Here is a 23,426-nt window from a genome sequence, read left to right as displayed (position 1 = left end):
ATCATGTACAGCCAGGCTGAATCAACATGTTTACAGCCTGCTCAAGATCAATGGCTTCAGCAGACCAGATATGGAAGCTCCACTTGGACGTGTGCCCACATGACGTCTTGAGGCACCGGGATTGGGTGATTTGCCCTGGGGGATTAGGTGGGGAGGGATTTGGGATTATTTCTATATGCAATTTACGCACCTTTTGCCTCAGATCCTACTTTTATTTTGTTGCTATCAGTTCTTATTTAATAAAAGTAGTGGATGTCTTAATAAATTTAATTTAAAAAGTGGGTGTCTGGAATCACGTGCATAACCTCAAAGATAGAGCCTTTGTTCTAGAGAGATTAGGCTGACTTGGATCCAGCATTCTGTTTGCAAAGCTGTCTTGCTAGCTAATAAAAAAACAGCAAGATGTCCACTCACTATGGCACATTTTCGATCAGAATTCCAAATAAGAAACTGATGAGTTAGGTCAAGCCAAATTCCAAAACTCTAAGCAAGCTTGGCATGAAGACAAGTCAGACATCAAGAGATGAACAGAGATAAACTATTTATATGCCATTAACAATTACATGTCAAGAAAGGAAATCAGTAGCCCAGAGTGCATCCATCCTAAAAACCAAGACCAAGATAAGCAGGAAACAGCCCCAGATAAACAATTTGGGACGAAACAATGCTCTAATCAAGCTTTCCATCAAGGAAAAAAAACCCACACTCCATTAGACTGGCAGAGCTAGGCACTATATATAAATATCCAGGAAGCTTCTTTTTCCCAGGGATTGTTAAACTGGCCTTATAACAAAGTGTCTGCAGAAAACCACCAAGCTCAAAACACACCAGGAATCTATCCTATGATCTTGAGTTAAGATCAAGCTATGCAGCAATGGCTGTGTTTGCTAATCATATCAAAGCGCTGAAAGTGGTTAGATCAAAAACAGATTGTCAAGAACTCTGTAAGAATGGCAAATTAAATTCAATCCAAGCAAACCTAGGTGGGTATTTACACAAAAATCCAGATTTTACCAATATATTATTAGCTGACAGAAAAATAATTTAAGTTTGAATCAAAATGTCAATCCAGCATGAAGCTGGTGCCAAAAAGAAAATTCTGTTCTCAAATTCTATACAATTTGAAATTGTATACAAAAAGAATATGCAAAGTACACCCAACTCTGGAGCATTTAATTTCTCTTCCAAAGATCCCAATTCCCCTTTAGACTATTCTGAATATAATTTGATGGTTTCCCTCTAAACTGGGGATTATTTTATCTAGCATGTTTAGGATATCTCAAATACTTCTGAAGATATATTTCTGGAAGTTGTAAAACTGATCCCAGAATAAATCAGAGGTCTCTGGAATTAATTAATTAATGTATGTATGTATGTATGTATGCATGCATGCATGCATGCATGTATGTATGTTCCATTCTGAGAGGCTAAATTTTGCACAACCCTTCAATTCATCCTGGGGTGGCGAGCAGATAGAGTGTTGTACTGCAGGCCACTGAAGTTGACGGTAGATCTGTTGAACTTCCTTACCTAAACGGTGATTCTCAATAGATTGTGTAGTCCACAGTCAGTGGGTTGACCTCCGTCTGTCAACCAGTCAGGGCTGAGCCCATGTTATAAAAGCTCAAGTTCTGTCAGTCTTCCCGCTTTTTTTCAAAGTTCAAAGCTTGGGCTCAGTGTGGTCTGGCCTGCTCAGGGAGACTGGAATCTGTGGCAAGGCCTGATGCTCCGGGGACCAATCCCTCTCTGTTGCAATACCCACAGGCCACATTGACTGGGGGGTTGATGACCCACAAGCTTGAGATAGATGCAGGGGAGCATGAAGGGCTGCATCCAGTTTTTGCTCAAGGGCTTTAATACGCCTCTCGGCCTCCTTGAGGGCTGAGGGTTTGATCTGAGAGGATTTGGCCTTTGATTTTCTCTTTTCCTTGGGTTTTGGAGTGGATACAGAAGGAGCTGTCTGTTCCCCAACAAGGGATTGTTGCTCCATGGTACTCACGGCATTGTAAGGATGCCAAGAGTCGCTAGAAATTGCCAAAAGTAGAAGAGCAAAGCACATACATGACTACTGGTCTCCTCAATCACAATCACCTCAAAATGACTGCTGGGCCTGATCACACAGTGTGCATGCGTCCCTCCCCCCCATCCCCTTATCTCATGCCAGACAGCTGGGCGAGGGGGGGTTTCTGCCAACCACCCAAAATGGTGGGCGCGGCATTCGGAGCTTTCAAAATGGCAGCCGCCACTTGACAGGAGGCCTCCGACGCGTTGCCGCTTGAGCGGAAGGTCGCCAAACATATGGGAAGCGGCACCGCCGCTCTCCTGACCTCCACAGCATTGGCGACCCTGACCCTGCTTTTGAATGGGGAGAAGGAGCCATTGCAAATCCCTAGAGTGTAGGCGTGCCCAAGGGACAATATTAATGGCCAAGATGAATTTTCCCAGAAGTGTGGAAAGCAGGCGTAGAGGAAACCTGCGCTGGCACAGAACACTAGAATTTAGATCCGCAATACTAGCCTGACGCTCCTGGGAAAGGAACACTCTACACTCCAGGGAGTCGATAATGGTACCCAGGTGGGCAATGGACGTAGTTGGAACGAGAAGACTCTTGTTCTCGTTGATGGAAAACCCATGGTCAGCTAACCCTGCCAACGTTACTTGAATGTCATGCAGGGGTTGAGACCTGCAGGAAGCTATCAAGAAAATGTCATCAAGGTAGCAATGAATATGCACTGGAAGAGTCCTAAGATGGGCCCGCTAAGGCTGCTAGCACCTTAGTGAACACTCTGGGGGCTGAGAAAAGGCCAAAGGGCAGGGCCCGGTATTGGTAATGAACGCACCCATAACAAAATCTAAGGAAGTTTTGAAATTCGGGATGGATAGGGATATGGAGATAGGTCTCCATATGGTCAATGGAGGATAGGAGGTCGCCCTGTTGTACTGTACGCATGCCAAGATAGACTGAAGTGAGTGCATTTTGAACCGTTGGTATTGAATATGACTGTTCAATCTATTGAGGTCCAGAATGGCTCTCCAACCCCCCCCCCCCAAAGACTTAGGGACCAGAAAAAGGATGGAATAAAATCCTGATCCAGCTTCAGGATCCGTCACCTGCTGAATGGCCTTGATCTTAAGAAGATGGTCAATGGCCTCTTTCATGAGGCGTTTCTTGGCCAAATTGTTAGACACAGGGCACTAGATGAAGAATTGTGGGGGAGTGGAGAGGAATTCAAGGGAGAGGCCATGTTTTACCATCTCCCTGACCCACAAATCAGATGTGGTTTCCTCCCATTGATCCGCAAAAAGTGACAAGCGGCTACCAATGGGAGGATCCAGATCCGACTGTGACTCACTTGGTGCGGCGGAAAGAACAACTTCCAATCTACCACGGAAAGATTGGTTTTGGAACAACTGCTGCCTCCCCCCATAAAAAATTTGTTGCCCATAAGAGAAATTCTGCCTGGATAGAAGAGAGGATTGGGCAGGGGAACAATAGGGTCTCCTAGAATTAGAGAAAGATTTAGCATTACCTCTACGCTTATCTTTATCCTCTGTGAGGAGCGGTTCCACAGCCGGCCCGAAGAGATGTTCCCCGTCGAAGGTAGATGTGGCAAGTTTCCACATGTGTTTGGCGTCCGCTTGCCAGGAACATAGCCAAAGCATCCTGCATGGACTGGGAGGCGAATCTGGCTGCCTGAAGTGAAGCATCGGCAGTGAAGCGTGCGGCCGCCATCTTTGCAATGTCCTGGTGCGATCTGGTATCCTCAGGTTAACCCGGGCAAAGAAAGAGGCTGAAGTAGCTGCTCTCACTGTCCAAGCACCTGCCTGATGATTTTTAATGAGAGTCTGTTCAGATCTTTTATTCTCCAATCTTAACAGCTCCGCAGCGTCACCTGGGAGATTTGTGGGAGCCAGGAGCGCAGTGATGGGAGCATCCACCGAAGGAGAGTTAAGACAGGGAGCTAACTCTGGTCTAACGTTAAAGAATTTTTTGTCGTTGACTGAGGGCATAGCCCCTGCAGAAGGAAAAAGCCACTGTTGCTGCTCTGATTGCACAAACAGAGGAGGGCACGGGATCAGAAGAGGGGATTAATGTCTGATCCCTGAGTAGTCGAAGGGACTGCATTGGGAATGTTGGCAGCATTCTTGGCCTTAAAAAGTAGGGAGCGGAATAAAGCGGGATGGAACAAACTCGCTGTAACTGGGGGTTCTGGTGGTATCCCCTCATCATCTAACAATTCTAAATCCGGTCCCCTGTCATCCTCCTCTACCGGATTTCAGAATTCTGCTGCATATGCCGACTGGGATAATGGGTGGCAAGGCAGAGAGGTCTGGACTGGTTGCACCCCTGGTACAGAAACCTGATTTCCACTAGTGGAAGGGGACTGAGATCCTCTCATGATCTGCATGCATTGGCCCACGCTCTGCGAGACTGCTGCTGAAATTATGGCTTGTAAATTTGAACTATCATTGAGGCCTTGATGCATTGGAAAAGTCTGAGCTGGTATTACAGGAGGCAGGACTACATAAGGGACAGCCTGATTAAAGGAGAAAGGTAGAGAAGATGGAGGAGGAAGGGGTGGAGGAGGAAGAGGATTGGAAGGAGCAATAAAGGCCTGGTCAGAACATCTCCAGATGTCAGCATCAGCTAATACCAAGTTGTGTGATTCCATTAAGGCCTTGTCTGCCAGGTCAGTAGGCGGCAGAGGCTCATTATTGGAAACCGCCTTGAAAGCCTTGTCACACATTTTGGTCAAGGCCTTGCGCATCCTGGTCTCTGATTTTTTTGCTGCCTTAGTGGCTTTGGGCCATGACTCCTTGGCCTTAAAGGACCGTTTTCTAGAATGAGTAAAAGAGTACCCCACATTGCTAGGGCCCGGGGATTGAGAATCCCTCTGAGGAGTCAGGCTTCAGGCCTCTGGCTCGGGGCTCACAGAATTAGAGTCTGACATATTATTAAGACAAGCAGGCCCAAAACAAAATGGCAATAGAGACAATAAAATGGCCGCCGGTAAGAAACTATGAGACAAAAATATAAAATGGTGGGAAGCCCTGTTTGCTAATGCTGATAGGCCTCTGAAACTGCACTCTGTAACTGCCAAAATGAAAAAACGGTGCCTTTCACAATTTATTCGCTCACTCACTCCCCTTGACACAAATCCTTCAGAAAAACGCAATTTCGGCTTAGTCGCTTGTATTCCACTCCAAAACAAACCCTATTTGCGCGCTGAATATGTCTGATTTTAACCCGGCAGCAGAAAGGTATTAAAGGAGTCTTTTTGCACGCAGGAGTGGGGTGCCGCTCTGCTGCAGGAGCCGATCAGCTGTGAGGCGCTGAGAAAAATTAAGGGAGACCAGGAAGATTCGCAAGCCGATAGTTCAAAGAAGCCAAAATTGCATCTTAAAAATGACTCCCGCTTCGGCGAGATCGTCGGCTATAAGAGCCTCTCAGGAAGGGCTTTTCGGTTGCGCAGTTCACTTTCTCTCCCCTGCCCTGTTGTTCTCCAGTTAAGCGATAGAAAAGGGGATCGCTTTGAGTTAGCGATGTGGCTGACCTATCGGCACTTCCAGGAAGGGCGAGCCTTCCAATCTCACAATGTGCCTTCCCAGGGCAGCGGCTGAAGGGGAGGAAGACAAATGGGAGAGGTTTTTATTTTTATTTTTTAAAATTACCTGATAGAAGAAATAGGGAATAGGAAGGTAGCAAGGTAAGGAGAAAATACAATCAGAGAGTTGACCACATGTCTTGTCCTGCTGAGGACTGAGGAAAAAAGCAGGATGATTGACAGAACTTGAACTTTTATAACATGGGCTCAGTCCTGATTGGTTGACGGATGGAGGTCAATCCACCAACTGTGGACTCTCCTATAGGGTGGAGAATAATAAATACTATTTCGATAATAGTTTACACCAGCAAAGTTTTTTTTATAAATAAATTTATAACAAGCATGGGGAAAGACTTTAATTGAAAAGATTTATTTATTTATTTATAATTGTATAGATCGGTGATGGTTAACCTTTTCGACACCAAGTGCCAAAACTGGAGCATATGCACGTGTGCTGGAGTGCCAGAACCCGGAAGAGACCAGCTGGCCAGCGCACATGCATGCAACAGAACCCAAAAGAGCTGCTGGTGCATACCCAAAGAGAGATACTGTATATGCATGCCATAGTTTTGCCTTCATGGGTATAGATGGTGCTGGAATGTGGAAGATAATTGGTTAATTTTTCTTAAGTCAGATTATCCATAGTGATCAGAAATCCACTCTAAGAAATGAATTCAGAGAAACATAGTTCTGAAAGGAAGGAAATAAGATAAGTGCAGATTGTTACCTGTTTAACTTATACAGCAAATACAAGAATGGCAGGACTGAACAGATAGCATCTAAAATGGAAGTTGAAACACTAACAATTTGAACTACAGTATTCTATAAACTCACAGTAAAGAAGATATAGAGGAATTTATCATCGGTGTAGAAAGAGAACTTTAGGTTTGGATTAAATATTAAGAAGATAAAGATAATGTAAATCAGAAGGCAATTGTTGACAAAGAAATGAGCATGGTCAATAATTCCCTTTACTTAAGTCCAAAGCATATAAAGATGATTAATGTGTTAAAATAAGAAAATACTCACAGGGAGGAAAATTCATAAAAGATAGAGATATTTTATGAATGTATGGCATTAAACTGGACTTCAGGGAAGTATGAGAAAGAAGACAGACATCTATAAATTATGGTTTTGGAGATGATGATGATATCATGAACTTCAAAAAGATCAGGATCAGTCAGCACCTGATCCTTAATGAAATAAAAGTTGACTATTCCCTTGAGATTAAGATCACCAAACAGAAACTCACACTAAAGATGGCAGGGATTTGTCCATTCAGTTGGTTGGACTGGCATGATTTAGTGGTACTGTAATAAACAGCCATGCATATTGGTGGTATACAATAATCATACTATAAATGTTAACAAGAAATAAGTTTTTAAAAATGCAGTAGCAAACAAAACTATATTGCTGACGGAATGGTCGTATCTTACATATATACCTCCTATTCTTTTACAGATGTGATCTTTTGTGGCATCATTTAATATTGAGATAGAAAAACATAGGTTTTAAATTCTAGTATAGTAGGTGGTATCCATTTTCTGCACCTGCTGGGAGTGAAACAAGGATAGGAAATTACAGCCCCCAAATATCCTAATTTTCCAGTCTGCAATGCATTTTTTCCCTCTTTATGAAATAGATTATTTATATGTCTGGGCAATTCTATCCACTTGCCAAAACACAGGAATTTGCTTCAATTGCCATAACATAAACCACTGTTTCTACAGCTGAAGTGGATTTAAAGAAATAGACTTTCCATAATAAAAACAAACCATTCACTTCTTTTAAGTCAGATAACATAGTAACACTGTTCAATCTTCCTGTGAACAAAATCTGTAGCATTCTGTAATTCTGTAATCCTGAAAGTTGCAAATATGATTGCTGGGAACCAGACAATCCTGGCTTACTTAATAATGCAACCTTCTTGATACATCTGAAATTGACCAAAGGCTGAAATCAAACCCAACATGCTAGACTAAAATATGTGTATTTTATGGTTCCCTCTGTAATACAAATGCAACCACTCAGGAGAATAACAAAGAGTTTTGCTTTTTAAAGAAAGAGCTTAGAACTCAGATAAAACCCCAAATTCAAACTCCAATTAAATTAGCAGAAATGTGAAAGCACAACAAAATATAATAGTTTATAATGTTGTGCAAGAGAAATAGCTGATCTGTTATATGCGACTTCTGAAATACTGTATATGGACTTTGAAAGAAGCCAGTTTAATACAGTAGTTACGATACCAGGCTAGAAACTGGGAGTGTGATCCAGTCCTGCCTTATGCACAAAGCCAGCCGGATGATCTTGGCCCAGTCACTCTCTTTTAGCCCTAGGAAGGAAGCAGTGGCAAGCCACTTCCAAAAAGCCTTGCCAAGAAAACTGCAGGGATTAGTTCAGGCAGTTGCCAAAAGTCAAAACTGACATATAGCCACCAAAAACAACAACCAAAGAAACCTTCAATTTTTTCAGTCTTTCTGTTTCTATCAACTCATTTACTCTTATTTTAATATATTTTAATATTTAATATATTTTGTTTTGCAATTTGTCACATATTTGTTTTATATGATAAAACCTGTATATTTACTTCATAACCATGTATTCACTTACCTTATATTCATTTTGGTATTTATTCTTTACCCGTTCACTCTTGACCTTGTCTCTTCTTGTTTTGCTACACACACTTAAATCACCTTTTTATACTTCAGATAATCTATTTATCCAACTCTCACTTCCATATTAAAAAAAAACCAAGCTTTCTCACCATTCTTAAACTGAAAAGCTGTGGGCAGATAATTGACATACATTTTGAAATAAGTATCAATATTCTAGTTACCTTAAAAAAACTTCCTCTCTCATCAAGAGACTGGGGTTCCATGGCAGAAGTTGACATTTTCTCTGGGAAAGAAAGCCCTAATGAACTAAAAACAGAGACATATTTAATAGTTACTCTGGGCTATAGGAAATTCCTTTCCAAGCCACAGAAACAGTCACAACATCATTTTTGCCAAGCTTTTTTCCATTAACAACATAGTGCTATTTCTTTCCTACCAGAGCCTTTAATGTATCTTTTTGACCTATTATTTCCCGTGAATCACACTCTAAAGACGGTGCTGCTGGCATTTTCCCCTCTCCACAAATACACCCATACATTGTTTTTGATGAATTCTAATAGGCTCATTGTGAAAGAATACAAAGGTTTAATATTTACTTATTTGCTAGATCTCAGTCTAAACTAAACAAATACAACATGTTTACTAAAATTCCACATGTAATACAACCAAACTTTTTCCTTTTAAAAATATATATTTTATTAGGTTTCATTATAAGATAAAACAGAAAAGACAATAGTTAGAGAACTAAGGGAAAGAGATAAGCGGGGGGGGGGGGGAGTATTTAACTTCCAATTTTCAGTACAGTAAAATGCAAAAGAATTACAACCTCAACCTTTGCTTTACATTTCACAACATTCCAAGCCATTTTAAAAATAGCAAAATTGATCTGATCATCAAAACGTAAAATCAGGATTTCATTATTTTCAGTTTTGAGAAAAAGACACATAAAGCATTGAAATGTACACCCTTAGCTACTTCCACTGCAAATTCTTTGGCACATAGACTTGTAGTACTTATCTAAATGAGGGTTTTAAAAACACAAACAAGGCTTTATCTGTGAATATATGTTTGTCCAAAAGACTTAAAAGTCTTAATTTCAGTAATAATTTACCATCAGGCAGAAATTATAATATCAGGTTATTAACTACAAAATCAGAAGGAGAATCTTTTTCAGCCGTCAGATTTTTATTAATGGCTTTATTAATAATCTTTTGCAAGCTGCAACTTACCTCATCAGATTCCTTCTGATCATCTGCCTTTATAGACTAAAATGGCTCTTCTCCTACTGTGCAGCAAGATTACAAGATTTACTAATATAATATCTCAGTGCTACTAAGTCATTATTGTTTATGCAAATAATAATGTATGCAAATTAACAAAGTTTTAAAAACTATTCTCTATTCCCTTGATCTCCTTAACACTATCTGGGTACAGCAAAAACTGTATAAATTAATTTCTCTCTCTCTCTCTCTCTCTCTCTCTCTCTCTCTCTCTCTCTCTCTATATATATATATATATATATATATATATATATATATATATATATATATATATATATAGTTAGTTATTTAGTTAGTTAGTTAGTTAGTTAGTTAGTTATTTAGTTAGTTAGTTAGTTAGTCCAATACACAATGAGGGTTTTAGTGGGTATATATCTATATACACATAGTAAAATACATGATGAAGGTTATAGAGGAGATACTCATAGTAAAATACAGTGGTACCTCAAGATACGAACCCCTCGTCTTACGAACAACTCGTGATACGAACCCGGGGTTCAGAAAAATTTTGCCTCTTCTTACGAACTTTTTTCGAGTTACGAACCGGCGTTCGGAGACTGCTGGGAAGCCGCGCGGCTGTTTTAAAAGGTGACAGCCGGCCTGGGGGGCTTCCCAGCACCCCCCCGAACCCGGGTTCGGGGTTCGGGGGGGTGCTGGGAAGCCCCCCAGGCCGGCTGCGACCTTTTAAAACAGCCGCGCGGCTTCCCAGCTGTCTCTTGAAGCCGAACGCCAAAGCCGAACTTCCACGTTCGGCTTCGGGAGACAGCTGGGAAGCCGCGCGGCTGTTTTAAAAGGTGACAGCCGGGCTGGGGGGCTTCCCAGCAACCTCCAGAACCGAACCTGGGGTTCGGAAAAATTTTGCCTCTTCTTACGAACTTTGTTCGAGTTACGAACCGGCGTTCGGGAGGCTTCTGGGAAGCCCCGCCGCCCGGCTATCACCTTTTAAAACAGTCGCGTGGCTTCCCAGCAGTCTCCGAACGCCGGTTCGTAACTCGAAAAAAGTTCGTAAGAAGAGGCAAAATTTTTCTGAACCCCGGGTTCGTATCACGAGTTGTTCGTAAGACGAGGGGTTCGTATCTTGAGGTACCACTGTATTGCCTCTTTTATTTTTATCCTGTATTGGATAGCCACCCAAAGTTCTCTGAGTTGGATGGCTTGTACATGTGATTCATAAATAAAGAAATAAATGTTTCCCACTGTTGAAGCTGACATGTTTTCTTCAGTGGCTCCATATTTATACATATATTAACCACAATATCTGTTCAGCTGTTTCTATCTACTTGTTGATCTCTTTGTAGATTTTTTATTACAGATGAGTATGTACAATTACCATAAAATGGCACATAAGCGATATGAGAAAAGCTAAATCAGGATTAGAATGAGAGCAAAGTACTGCAAATCTAATACAGTGATCCCTCTATTATCGCGAGGGTTCCGTTCCAAGACCCCTCGCGATAATCGATTTTTCGCGATGTAGGGTTGCGGAAGTAAAAACACCATCTGCGCATGCGCGCCCTTTTTTCTATGGCCGCGCATGCGTAGATGGTGGAGTTTGCGTTCCCCGCCGCCCACGCAAAGGGGAAACCCCGATTCGGCTCCTCGCTGCTGCTGCGCTACCGAGCAGATCAGCTGCGGGGCGGCCGAAGGAACCTTCCCTGGGTCTTCCCCCTCTTGCTGGCGGGCGGGCGAGCGGCGGGCATCAGCGAGGAGCCGGGGTTTCCCCTTTGTGTGGGCGGCCGGGAAGACCCAGGTTGGGGGTTCGGGGGGGTGCTGGGAAGCCCCCCAGGCCGGCTGCGACCTTTTAAAACAGCCGCGCCGCTTCCCAGCTGACTCCCGAAGCCAAACCCGGAAGTGGTTTTTTAAAAAATTAATATTTTTTTAAAAATCGCGATATAGCGTTTCGCGAAGATCGAGATCGCGAAACTCGAGGGATCACTGTATACAGTTCTTTATAGTTATCAGTCATTGCTGCAGGAATCAAACCTAATTTCAGCATTTTATTTACCAGAGTAAAACTTCAAGTATCAGGTACATTTAAGAATTTTAATACATAGTTTTGAAACTGTAGTAAGTTTCCCTGATGAGCCTGCAGTGTGATTCATTACCTTTAATATCAATATAAATATTAAGAGAAACAGGATATATGAATAATCTCTTTTCTCTCAGAAGTTGTACACATAGTAGGTACTACTCCATTAAACCATGATTATTGCTACAGACATTCAATTGTTCTATGCAAGTTGATATGCAGCACAGACTTTAATCAGACACAGAGCAACCTTTGTGGAAACAAATCTGTGCACTGAGTATCTCAAACTATGAGTTTATTACAGGATAACAATCTGGTGCTTCTTTTAAATATTAGATTTGTTTATTGTATACTGTTTATTATTGTTGTGAGCCGCCCTGAGTCTGCGGAGAGGGGCGGCATACAAATCTAATAAATAATAATAATAATAATAATAATTATTATTATTATTATTATTATTATTATTATTCTCCTCTAAATTGTGGTAGGAACGCTTAAGAACATGCTATATGTTCATGTTTAGCATTTGCTTTTAGATATGTTTTCTTCTCTTTTTCCTTGTTTTCTGGTCACAATTAGCTGCTGTATCTAGTATTTTATCTAAAAACCATATCATATTGATATGGTTTTTCACAGACTGGGAAAATTCTTAACTTACGTATTTTAAATGGAAGCTGCCCATAGCCTTTTGGACTCAACCAGTCTCAAAATCCAATAAATTAAATGATTCTAACTAAAATAAAAATATAAATGCTTATACTGTATTTGTTATATTCATAAACATATATATTGGGATATATAAACTTCTATCCCACATTTTATTCAGATAAGAAAAGAGAAATTTAGTGTCTCTGTGACTACAAATCTACTCAGTCAACATGTGTATAATTAAAAATCTCCACTGCAGTTCAAGCCCACCCACCATGGAGGACACAGATGCTTCTTCAGCACATTTATGTTATTGGCTCTCTTTAGCTTATCTATACTACACAAATGCCTGAGAAAAGAGAAAAGCAAACCATTTTACAGGCACATCCTCCATCGCTACTATTGTTAATTGTTGACTTCTATCCAAGAAAGCTTTCTCCAATTTAATTACCAGTCTCTTTTATAGATAAACTGTTGCCTTTTACCTTCTCACAATAATGAAAATTGTTGACAAAAATGCTCTTTTGGAACATACAGCATCCAATGGCACAAATTTTATTTGGTATTCTCACAATACTGGTATGTAGACTTGAAAATTGGCTGTTACAAATTGGGAGTGGAACTTTTCTTACTGGTGAATTATCTTTTGGTAAGATTCTTCCCCAAAACAATATTACCTTTGCTGAATACTTTCTGTCCATCTGTTTAGGGAGTTTCATAACTAAATGGCAATGGCCTCAGTTACCGGTAATTTTGTTATGATGTTTAATATTGAGTGGTATGAGCATTTTGATTTACTCTCCCAAGGTTCAAATGGAATATCTTATAAAATATCTAGTAGTAAGTAATAGATCAACTATTTTGCCTTAAATTCTTCTTTAAAACATTGAAATATAAAGTGTACATTTTGTAAAACAACTTGACGACAATTTATCCACTCTCTCAGTGATAAATGTCAAACTTATTCATTAACAACAAAGCATGTGATCAGCAAGTCAGGGAAAAAACAGATGAGTATGAACTCAAAACTATGTATAAACAAGCAGTAATTTAAAAGTAGAGGATTTTGCAATCAGCAAAAAACAACTATTTAAGCTTACTGAAGAAAACATAATACATTTCAATGGGTCATTTCCTCTCTAGAGATCTGTGTCAAAAGATAAGAATGAAGAAAGGTTGCTGTGTTCTTTGTTAATATTTTAAAATAAAATATATTTCAAAGAAACTGTTAGATCAGAGGATCAGAGGTTATTTGGACCTACATTTGCTAATCTAAAGCATTTCACCGAAAATTGACTTCGTTTTATATGAGACATTTTTGAATCAGGATAGAATTAAGAATACTGTACTGGCGAAAACTGAAGTTAGCAAACATACCCACACTATTACCATATGGTCATAAAATACCTCTTCAAAATGGACAGCAAGCATCTTCTTAAGGGCGGGTCTGTATTTTAAACCTTGGAGATTGGGAGCTGGACTATATTCATTGGCAGAAATGGCAGGTATGATCTTTCATTTTTGTCACATCACTGAGTGGTTTCTGTCCATTTATATACTTAAAAGTAAATGGGCACAATCAATGGAAAGGTTTATTTCTGGCAACATTTGGTAACTCCTCTTTTAAATTTGATTTTAGTACAAATGCAATCTTTCTATTTGGTTGATGCTGAGTTACATACATACATACATACATACATACATACATACATACATACATGCTTACTTACTTACTTATTTATTTATTTATTTATTTATTTATTTATTTATTTGAGTTGAAAGGGACCTCACGTGGTGAAGGGAAGCCGACGGAGCCATCTCAGCAATTGCTGCCACTCCAGCAGCTTCCCTTCATTACGTGACTTCCTGGCACTCTTGCTACTGGAAGGGAAATCGCCGCGTGTTGGAGCCACAGGGAAGGAGAAAGTTTTTGAAGCTGCTTACAGGTAATAAAAGGAAGCAATGAGGAAAGGAGCCCCCAGAAGCTGCCAAGATTTCAGCAGCCCCCACCCTTCCTGCAGCTTGGAGCTCTTAAGAGAGCTCCTCAGCCCTCCTGAAGCTGCCGGGATGGCAGCTTCTGGGGGCTCCTTTCCTCATTGCTTCCAGCAGCCCCCACCTTTCCTGCAGCTTGGAGTAGCAAATTTATTTATCCCATTGGAAATAAAGAAAATAGATTTAATTGGTTCCCAGCGAGTTAACAGGGGCTGGGAACCAATTAAATCCATTTCCATTATTTCCTATGGGATAAATAAATTCGGTACTCGACCAAATCGGTTCTCGACCACACTTCTGAAACGAATTGTGGTCGAGTACCGAGGTACCACTGTATTATTATTATCTGTTGTTATCCATTATATGATGATCTCTGACACAAAGGCCATAAATTATATTGAAAAAGTTGGGAAAGGGCACGGCTCCTACTTTTAATTCTATACATAATTACACAAATGATGGTTTCTAGTTATGTGAAAGCAACTAAACCTGTGATGGCGAACCAGAGGTGGCATGCAGAGCCCTTGTTGGATTTCTATGTTATTTATGGTTATAAGTGATGTTCTTCACTTCATACTGCAGAGACTCAACAGATACAATGACTCCAATATAAATCTTATGCTTTTATTTCTTCTTTTCTCATTGAACTGGTTTCACATTTACACAAATAAACAACTTGACAGTATAACTATATTTCTCTACACGCAGATTCACCAACAGTCAGCGTACTGGAATTCTATCTTCCAACTGCCAAAACTGATTTACATATCAGTATGCAAATTAGCTCTCTCTCAACATTCTATCCCCTTTTTCTATGCTATATGTTAACAGCCCTCTTGTTAGGCACACGTGCCATTGCCAGCTGCTCTTCTGCTTTCTGGCGTGCACATGTGTGTCAGCCAGCTGGTCTTCACGGGTGCCCGAGCACTGGAAAACGGCTGAAAAACGACCTGAAAATGGCCCAGAAAACGGGCAAAAAACCCAGGCATGCATGTGCTGGCCAAGGTCACCAGTGCTCCAGAGTGTGCAAAGACCAGCTGACTGGCATGGATGTGCATTATGGATGCTCAACGAGCAGCTGGCCAGTGCACACATATGCACTGGCCAGCTAGTCTCCAGGTTTCCGATGATCCGGCATGCGCATATGCACGTGCGTTCCAGTTTGGGCACTCGGTGCTGAAAAAGATTGCCATCACTGAACTAAAGCAAATGCTACAATACAGAGAAAAATATTTCCAGTCTCATAATTGGAAAACCAACCCAAACATGTTGACAGATGAACATTAGAAATTTTAACTTTCTATTGGGCATTTTGGAATTTCTCAAACATTTATAAACAATTCCTTCATTTACAAATGTCTAACAAAGAGGATGCTTCCCAGAAAAACACCACAATCAAACCTTTTTGCAATATGCTACTATGGAAAGAATAGATGTTTTAAGAAGGACACTCAGTTCATGTGAAATGTTTACTATTATTCTGCATGATAGCAACGTTCCAATATATGGGGGGCTACTACAAAGACGAGAAGGGTCTTTGTAGTACCAAAGCACCAAAGGCAAGAAACAGTGGATGAAAACTATGAAGAGAAGCAACATAAAAGGAGAAATTTTATAATGGTGAGAGCATTCAACCAATGAAACAGCTTGTTTTCAGAAGCTGTAGGTGTTCCATTACTGGAGGCTTTCAAAAAGAGAAATAAATGGACAACCATTGATCTGAAATGGGGGTCCAGATCTCCTGCTTGAATAGGGGATTGGACTAGAAGACCCCCAAGGTCCCTTCCAATTCTATTATTCTATGTATAATTTCATGGGCATTCTAGAATGCTTTGAAATCCATGCAGAGACTGAAGTTCCATAGCAAAAAAATATTTCTGGAAAGAGTTATCTAAAATGGAACCTTATGAGGCAAAGAATCTCATGAGGCATAATAGCTATTGATTCAGAGCAAATATTCTAAGTAGCAGAACATTCTGAGTTCTTGCATAATTGAGGGTTTTTTCCATGTTATGCCTATCACAAGCATATTTTAAAGCAGCCCCATACATTCATGATCCACAAGTAAACTGAACAAAACACATCAAACCAGACAAATAATTTCTTGTTTCAAGTCTTTGTGGTTTGTACTGCTTGATTACATGCAACTGAGAAAAAATAATAAAAATAAGTTTCCTTGAGGTGCATATCCTTTCAATACAGGATATGTATTGAAATATGTATATTAGGAAACATGTCCTGATAATAATAAACAAAAAACACGGAAGCATTATGATGTGAATTTTTGAATGAAATAGTCATGTTTTTCTTCAGTTAGGGCAACTACACTGATGTGCTTTTTAAAAAAATAAACACTAAAGTTCAATTATTTCATATTGATAATTGTTCTTATTCATTAAGTCGTGTCCGACCCATCGCGACCCCATGGACAACATTCTTCCAGGCCTATCCTCTACCATCCTCCGGAGTCCATTTAAGCTCACGTGAACTACTTCAGTGACTCCATCCAGCAGCCTCATTCTCTGCCATCCCCTTCTTCTTTTGCCCTCAATTGTTCCTAACATTAGGCTCTTCTCCAGTGACTCCTTCCTTCTCATTAGGTAGCCATGAATTTTCATGATCTGGCCTTTCAAAGAGCAGTCAGGGTTGATCTCTTCTTGGACTGGCTTGTTTGTTCGCCTTGCAGTCCAAGGGACTCGCATAAATCTTCTCCAGCACCATAGAGTTCAAAGGCCTAAATTCTTTGGCACTCAGCCTTCCTTATGGTCCAACTTTCACAGACATACATTGCAACTTGGAAAACCGTAGCCTTGACTATACTCACTTTTGTTAGCAGAGTGGTATCTCTGCTTTTTAGTATGCTGTCTAGATTTGCCATAGCTTTCCTCCCCGGGAGCAAGCATCTTTTAATTTCTTGGCTATAGTCCCCATCTGTGGTGATTCTGGAGCCCAAGAAAATAAAATCTGTCACTACCTCCATTTCTTCTCCATCTATTTACCAAGAATTGAGAGGGCCGGATGCTATGATCTTAGTTTTCTTAATGTTGAGTTTCAAGCCAAATTTTGTACTCTGCTTCACTTGCATCAAGAGGCTCTTTATTTCCTCTTCACTTTCACTAGAGTGGTATCATCTGCATGCCTGAGATTGTTGATATTTCTCCCAGCAATCTTAATTCCAACTTGTGATTCATCTAACCCTGCCTTTCTCATGATGAATACATAAAAGTATAGAAAATCAGAAAGAAGGCTTAAAGATATGTTAGCTTGCATTGTTTCTTTAAAGTAACATACAGCCATTTTTTAAAACAGTTATATTTTAAGGAAATGTTAACATAGCAAATTTAATACTGGTAATCATACAAAAGGTCTACATATTTTTTCACTGTTATTATATGTTAGATGTAAAATTCCTATATCCAGGGTTTCTAGGGCTAAGCCAACTTATCTATTAAAACAGTGGCAGCTTTACATTTCCCTCTCTTTTTTCACAGATCAAACAGCCATGGCCACCAAACTACTCTCAAAGTATATTGTGACAAACATAAATTTGAGGATATGTTTGCATATAAATTTGGACAAGATAACATTTCTGATTAGATGACATTGCAAATCAGCCCTAGACTTCAAAAGCTCTTTGAGTTTAGCAGACAATATGCATTCTTCAAAAGTGATCCAACAATAAAATTCAAAGCATGCATATACAAACATAATGGTTTGGAAAGCCTCCTTGAAGTCATGGAAGACCTGTAAGTAGGGATACAGAATAGAAAGATTGGAGCATCAATTTCCTTGCTATGTTAACAAAAGAGAGTAGAAATTGATATGTAGCCAAAATGACCTTATTTCCAGGATCAAGGATCCCCAGGTCTTGCAAAAGCAGAGAGATAAAGGGTAAAAAAGCCTAAGATGAAGAAAAAGCACAAACTAAAGAAAATTAATCCTCATAGTGATACAACACTGAGCATAAGGAACTCTAAAATGCCAGGAGAAAAAGGTGCATGAAACCATCAGAAAAAATAATACAGCTAGCTAGCTCCAACTTGCAGCAAGGCTTACAATTCCTCCTACTTATTATGTAACTTAAAAGATAATTTATATTTAATGTATTGCTCAAGTTTTCCATCACTTTCCATCAGCAACATAATATAATAATAGAATTTAATAACATTTCCAGATCTAGGATCCAAAAATCTAGATAGCCAATGTATGAATTATGAGTTGTCACCTAGAAATGTGGATCAAGATCTGTAGCCTAAAGTAAGAGACTCAGACAGATGGATATTTGGTCCCTAAGGAAAGCCATTATTGGCTAAGATACAACATTCTTTCTCTTGTAAACTCTGAGACGAAAATCTCATTAAGACTACACTGGAATTGGGTTCTTATATCCGATGCATTAACCACTTAAATACACTAGTCTTGTTAAGAATATTAATGTTAGCACAGGGTATGCAACATGGTGCTGGAGACATCAATGTGCCACCCCAAAACTTTCATTGCCCACTAACCACCATGTCTCATCTGATACTCTCATTGTGTGCAAGCACAAGTATTCATTGTATATTTATTTTGAAAACCTTAAACAATGAAGGATACTTACAATAAGCAATAAGCATTGATAAATGCTTCATCTATTCTCATGATAGCTTCTTCATGTATTGCTTTTATATTCAGCACAACTCCCACTCTGTATTTGCACACAACGTTCTATAATTCAAAATCTATTAATCATACACTTTGTCTTAAACAATAACATATGATAGATCTCACATTCATGTATTTCTCAATAACCTGATGGGCAAAAAAAACATTTCAGAGACCCTATATGGCAGAAAGCCACTTCCCCAATTTTGCTCCCTGACATCTCTCATTTACTTTCTACAAGCACCCTCCTAGGCATACTTAATAGACTTAATCGCCTTGTCATTTTTTGCATTCATTCTTGATAGGTTTTGTTTTGAATAAGCAACAATAGCAAGGTTCTTCCAATGATCAGGCATATATATAACTTGCATGCATGAAATGCAAACAAAACTAAACAAAATAACATTAGCAAATCACACCCCTAATTTAACATTACACTTGCGCCCTTACCTTTTGGCAACAGTCTCACAGCTTTTATGACTTTTTCTTCTTTAACATTTATTATATTGGTTTAAATTCCATTCTTTGACATACAAGTAATCCTTGGGTTACAGCCATTCATTCAGTGACCATTCAAAGTTACAATGGAATTAAAAAAGTGACTTTTGACCCTTTTTTACACTTATGACCATTGCAGTATTCTGATGGTCAAAATTTGGCTCCTTGGCAACTGGCATATATTTATGACAGTCGCACTATCCCAGGGTCATATGGTCACAATTTGTAACCTTCCCAGCTGGCTTCCAAGAAGGAAAGTCAATGAGGGAAGTCAGATTTGCTTAGCAGCTGCATGATTCACTTATGAACTGCATGATTTGCTTAAGAACAGTGGAAAAATAAGTTGTAAAATGGGGCTCACTTAACAAGTGTCTTGTTTAGCAACATAAATTTTGAGCTTGTAAGTTGTAAGTCAATGACTACCTGAATCAACACCATTCCTGTACAAATCTCTAAAATAACGATTCGTTACTCCAGCGTTCCCTTCAGTTTCATCCAGGGTTATACTGTATAATCATTTGTTTTAAAATGCTTAATTTCATTCTGCTGGAGACTTCTCATTTAGCAATTTTTCACTCACTTCCAAAACAATTATACTTTTTAAAATCAAAATTGCAGTTCTCCTCTATTGCTGTTCAAAGTTACAACGGCACTGAAAAAAGTGACTTACAACCAGAGGTGGGCTGCTAAGGTGGAACGGTGACATGTGCTTGGCCCCGTGGCTCTGAGTGCTAGCGGAGTCCAGCGCAATTCTGCTACTGCCCAGGTGCAGTAGCAGAATTGCACTGGACTCCGTTAGCACTCAGAGCCACGGGGGCGAGCACATGTCTCCGTTCCACCTTAGCAGCCCACCTCTGCTTACAACCAATGTTTGAACTTATGACGCTACAACATCTCTATAGTCACATGATCAACATTTGAGTGCTTGGCAGGCAGCATGTATTTATGATGGTTGTGGCATCCCAGGGTCATGTGATCTTTTCTTGCAACATTCCCAGTCAGTTTCTGACAAAAAAAGTTAACAGGAGGAAGCCAGATTTGTTTAATGACTGCATGATTCACTTAACAACTGGTAAATCAAGGATTACAGGTACGGTGCATTATTTATTTTTTAAAAAATCTTAATCTTTGCTTTCTTTCATTATATTTTTCCAATTATTTTTCTTTCTATAAGCAAACATTATGTCGATTTTTTTTGTTCTCTTCTCTCTTTCTCCCTCATCCAGCATTCTAAATATAATATACAGTAATTTCACAAACCTCTATAATACTTTGTAACGTAAATCTGTTCACTCTGTTCCAAGCAATTTTCCACACCCTCTTTCATTACATCCACTTCCCCTTCATTCTGTTCAGGATTTTAATCTTGTCCTACAGGACTTACAGTATCTGTTCTTACAGTCACTCTGTAATCACTGTAGTTCCTCTTTCCTAAGATCTACTCTTGACTCTGCCAGAAATTCTCACCACTCATGTATCCTTTGTTATTTCTTTCAGACTTTCATCTTATCGAATCAAGTATACTTTCAGATTCATTCCTTTGCTATGTTTATACATGAATAAACCTATGCTATAATATGTATTCATAACACATTTTTTCTAAAGCAGGTATCCAGCAAATAAGCACCCTTCTCATTCATAACATTTGGATACTTAGACAGCTAAGTTCTTAGACAGACATGATAGGTGAATGCTATGCTCCAGTTAGTAGAACATGGATGAATGAGAAGGAGACAAGTAGGTGCACATATTGACTCATCATGGGTTAGTCAATCAAAACTTTTACATAACTTTTTGTTAGAGGAAGGACAAGAGTACAGGCTTTTAGGTGTACCCACGGCATATGCAGGATTCCCCATTAACAGTAGGGATTCAGCACCAATTTATTGTGGCATATTTTGACCAATATGTAACAAGCTGAAGAACCTGCATAGCCCAGTTCTATTTGAAGCATGATTTTACAGTTTTGTACAATGTGGGATCTCTAATCTAAAGACTTATGAAAGAGCCTGGTAGGAAGTAAATGTTTTATAAACCATACTGATTTTTAAAAAATAATCTTTATATATACATATGCATGAATGTGTGTGTATGAATATATGAACAAACAATAAACACACACACACATATATACATGATAATTATATAGAAAACATTCCATTCATCCTTCCCCTTTAAGGAGGCAATTCATAGTAAACAACCCTTTCTTTCATGTGCTATTTTCCCCCATTCAAGTCAAATCTAGAAGATAATGAATTGACTTCAAAACGAACAACAAAAAACCACCTCTTAATGCTTAAAGCGATAGTAAAAAAAAAGAAAGAAAAAGTTTGATAAAAGATACCCGGTTCGGGAGAATGGATGTTTAAGAAAGGGGAAAAAAAGCAAGGCAAAGATTGATCTCCAGGGATTACTAGGGGGGGGGGAAACAAACAAATGTAACGCCCCCAAAGGAATGGGAACACACTGCCGGCCCCATTCTCGCCTTTGAAAACTAACACCTCAGAAATCAGCTGTCTCCCCCCCCCTCCGCCGCCCCCGAGTAAGAATGCTAAGCCTCGCTTCGCCCAAAGACGCTAAGCGAAAACTGTGGCCGGCTACAAGGGAGCTCAGCCTAATTGCGCCTGCCAGCCAGTGTGTTTACTTTATACTTCAGTGTGTTGATGAGGGAAGGAGACGAAGAGATTCCTTCAGCACAGCCCTGAGCTGCAGCTGATGATCGGCTGTTAAGAACGCCGCCGGTTTCTCCAGCCCCCACCCCCGGACGCCCAAAGGGAGGCCTTTCCGGCTCCCCTTTCCCAAATGGCTTCTACAATATAGGACTGAGGGGAGGGGGCAGGAGGGGAAAAAAGCGCCCGCCTCCGGAGGGACCTCGCATTTTCCCTCCTGTGAACTAAAGGGGGGGGGGGATCCACTAAGTTACCCGTGGCAGATTCGCCCCGTTTTGCGCGCCTTACCTCATGCTGAGTCGCCCCCACAAAGGGAGCAAAAAGTCCTCAGGAAGAAAGAAGCCGCTGCGGGCTCGGGAAGACGCGGCTTTAAACTCTTAATGCAGAGGGAGGCAGAGCAAGCGGGGAGGCAGGCGAGCGAGCGGAGCGCCCAGGCTTTGTTTCGTCTTCGGAATCCGCCAGCTCTCGGCTCCTTGTTGCGTCCCTCGGGAGGAGCCGCACTTCGAGAGGGAGACGGAGAGAGACCGGGGAGGGGGGCGGAGAGGCGGAGAGCGCGCGCCAGAGATCTCCCGGCCGCGCCAGCCTCGGCACTGCGCTCCACACACACAGACACACACCCCGCGGTCTCCAGAGGGCAGCCCGGCCCGAACCTGGGCGGACAGCGGGAGCTTCGCGAAGGAAGAGGAAGTCGCGTTTTGGGCCGAGGACTGGGAGCAAAAGCAGGGAGGAGGGGGAGGGAGTCAGCCAGTGAGGAAAGTGAGGGAGGCCGGTCAAGTAGCCAGGGAGCCGGCGGGGCGGGCGGCGACCCGGCTTGGCACTTGAGGAATGCCGGAGCGGGCCGGGGCAGAACCGCAGGCAGGCGAGGAATCGCAGGTGGTTGGGTTTCGGCTTCGGGGCTGGGTGTGCTTTTCAGCCGCAAACACGAAATCCGTGCGGGGAGGCCGTCGCGAAACGTAGCAAAACGAAGCCTTTTGGCGGGGAGCCGGGCGCTCCCCCCCCCCTCAGGTAGAGCGCTCTCCAGGTGGTTGCTTTGTTTAAGCGCAGATTCGATTGTGTAAGAACCGTTCCTTTTTAAAGAGAGTTGTACGCACGGGTCCTCGAATCAGGGCTATAATTGGGTCCAGAATTTCCCTTAAGCAAGAGGTCCTTAATTGAATCTTTCATCATTTCAGGACCGTTTTGTCATAGTTCTTTAAGCAAATCCAGTTTCCCCCCATTGACTTACCTTGTCCTGGGAGATGGTTGGGAAGGTCACAACAAGTCACATAATCTCAGGATTCTGCAACCATTGTAAATACATACCTGCTGCCAAGCGCCCAAATTTTGTTCAAGTGACTCTGGAAATGTGATGCTCATTAAGTGTGAGTACTGATTGTAAGTCTCTTTCAGTGCCTTTATAACTTTGAACGGTCACTAAACAAATACAGTAGTTGTAAATAAAT

At 40.7% G+C, this 23,426-nt stretch overlaps 1 protein-coding gene across 3 annotated transcripts in view; it reads right to left on the bottom strand.

Moving 5' to 3' along the window:
- The window catches only part of RIN2 (Ras and Rab interactor 2), a 77,554-nt gene extending 54,524 nt beyond the window's left edge, over positions 1-23,030 (bottom strand). The window contains exons 1-2 of one of the 3 annotated variants that reach the window (XM_070746998.1): positions 22,273-23,030; positions 8,446-8,530 (exon numbers count right to left, since the gene is read on the bottom strand). Coding sequence is in view for 2 of the 3 variants with exons in the window: in XM_070746995.1 (XP_070603096.1) it covers positions 8,446-8,530; positions 22,273-22,277 (90 nt within the window). In the remaining variant the exon portion in view is untranslated. Of the gene's footprint in view, positions 1-8,445; positions 8,531-16,997; positions 17,018-22,272 lie in introns of those variants that run through there. The other 2 variants (XM_070746995.1, XM_070746996.1) reach the window with 2 other exon arrangements.
- Between the last annotated feature and the right edge of the window lie 396 nt (positions 23,031-23,426).

Source organism: Erythrolamprus reginae, chromosome 3 (assembly GCF_031021105.1).
Source record: "Erythrolamprus reginae isolate rEryReg1 chromosome 3, rEryReg1.hap1, whole genome shotgun sequence".
Classification (NCBI taxonomy): domain Eukaryota; kingdom Metazoa; phylum Chordata; class Lepidosauria; order Squamata; family Dipsadidae; genus Erythrolamprus; species Erythrolamprus reginae.
This window is presented reverse-complemented; position numbering and strand designations above follow the sequence as displayed.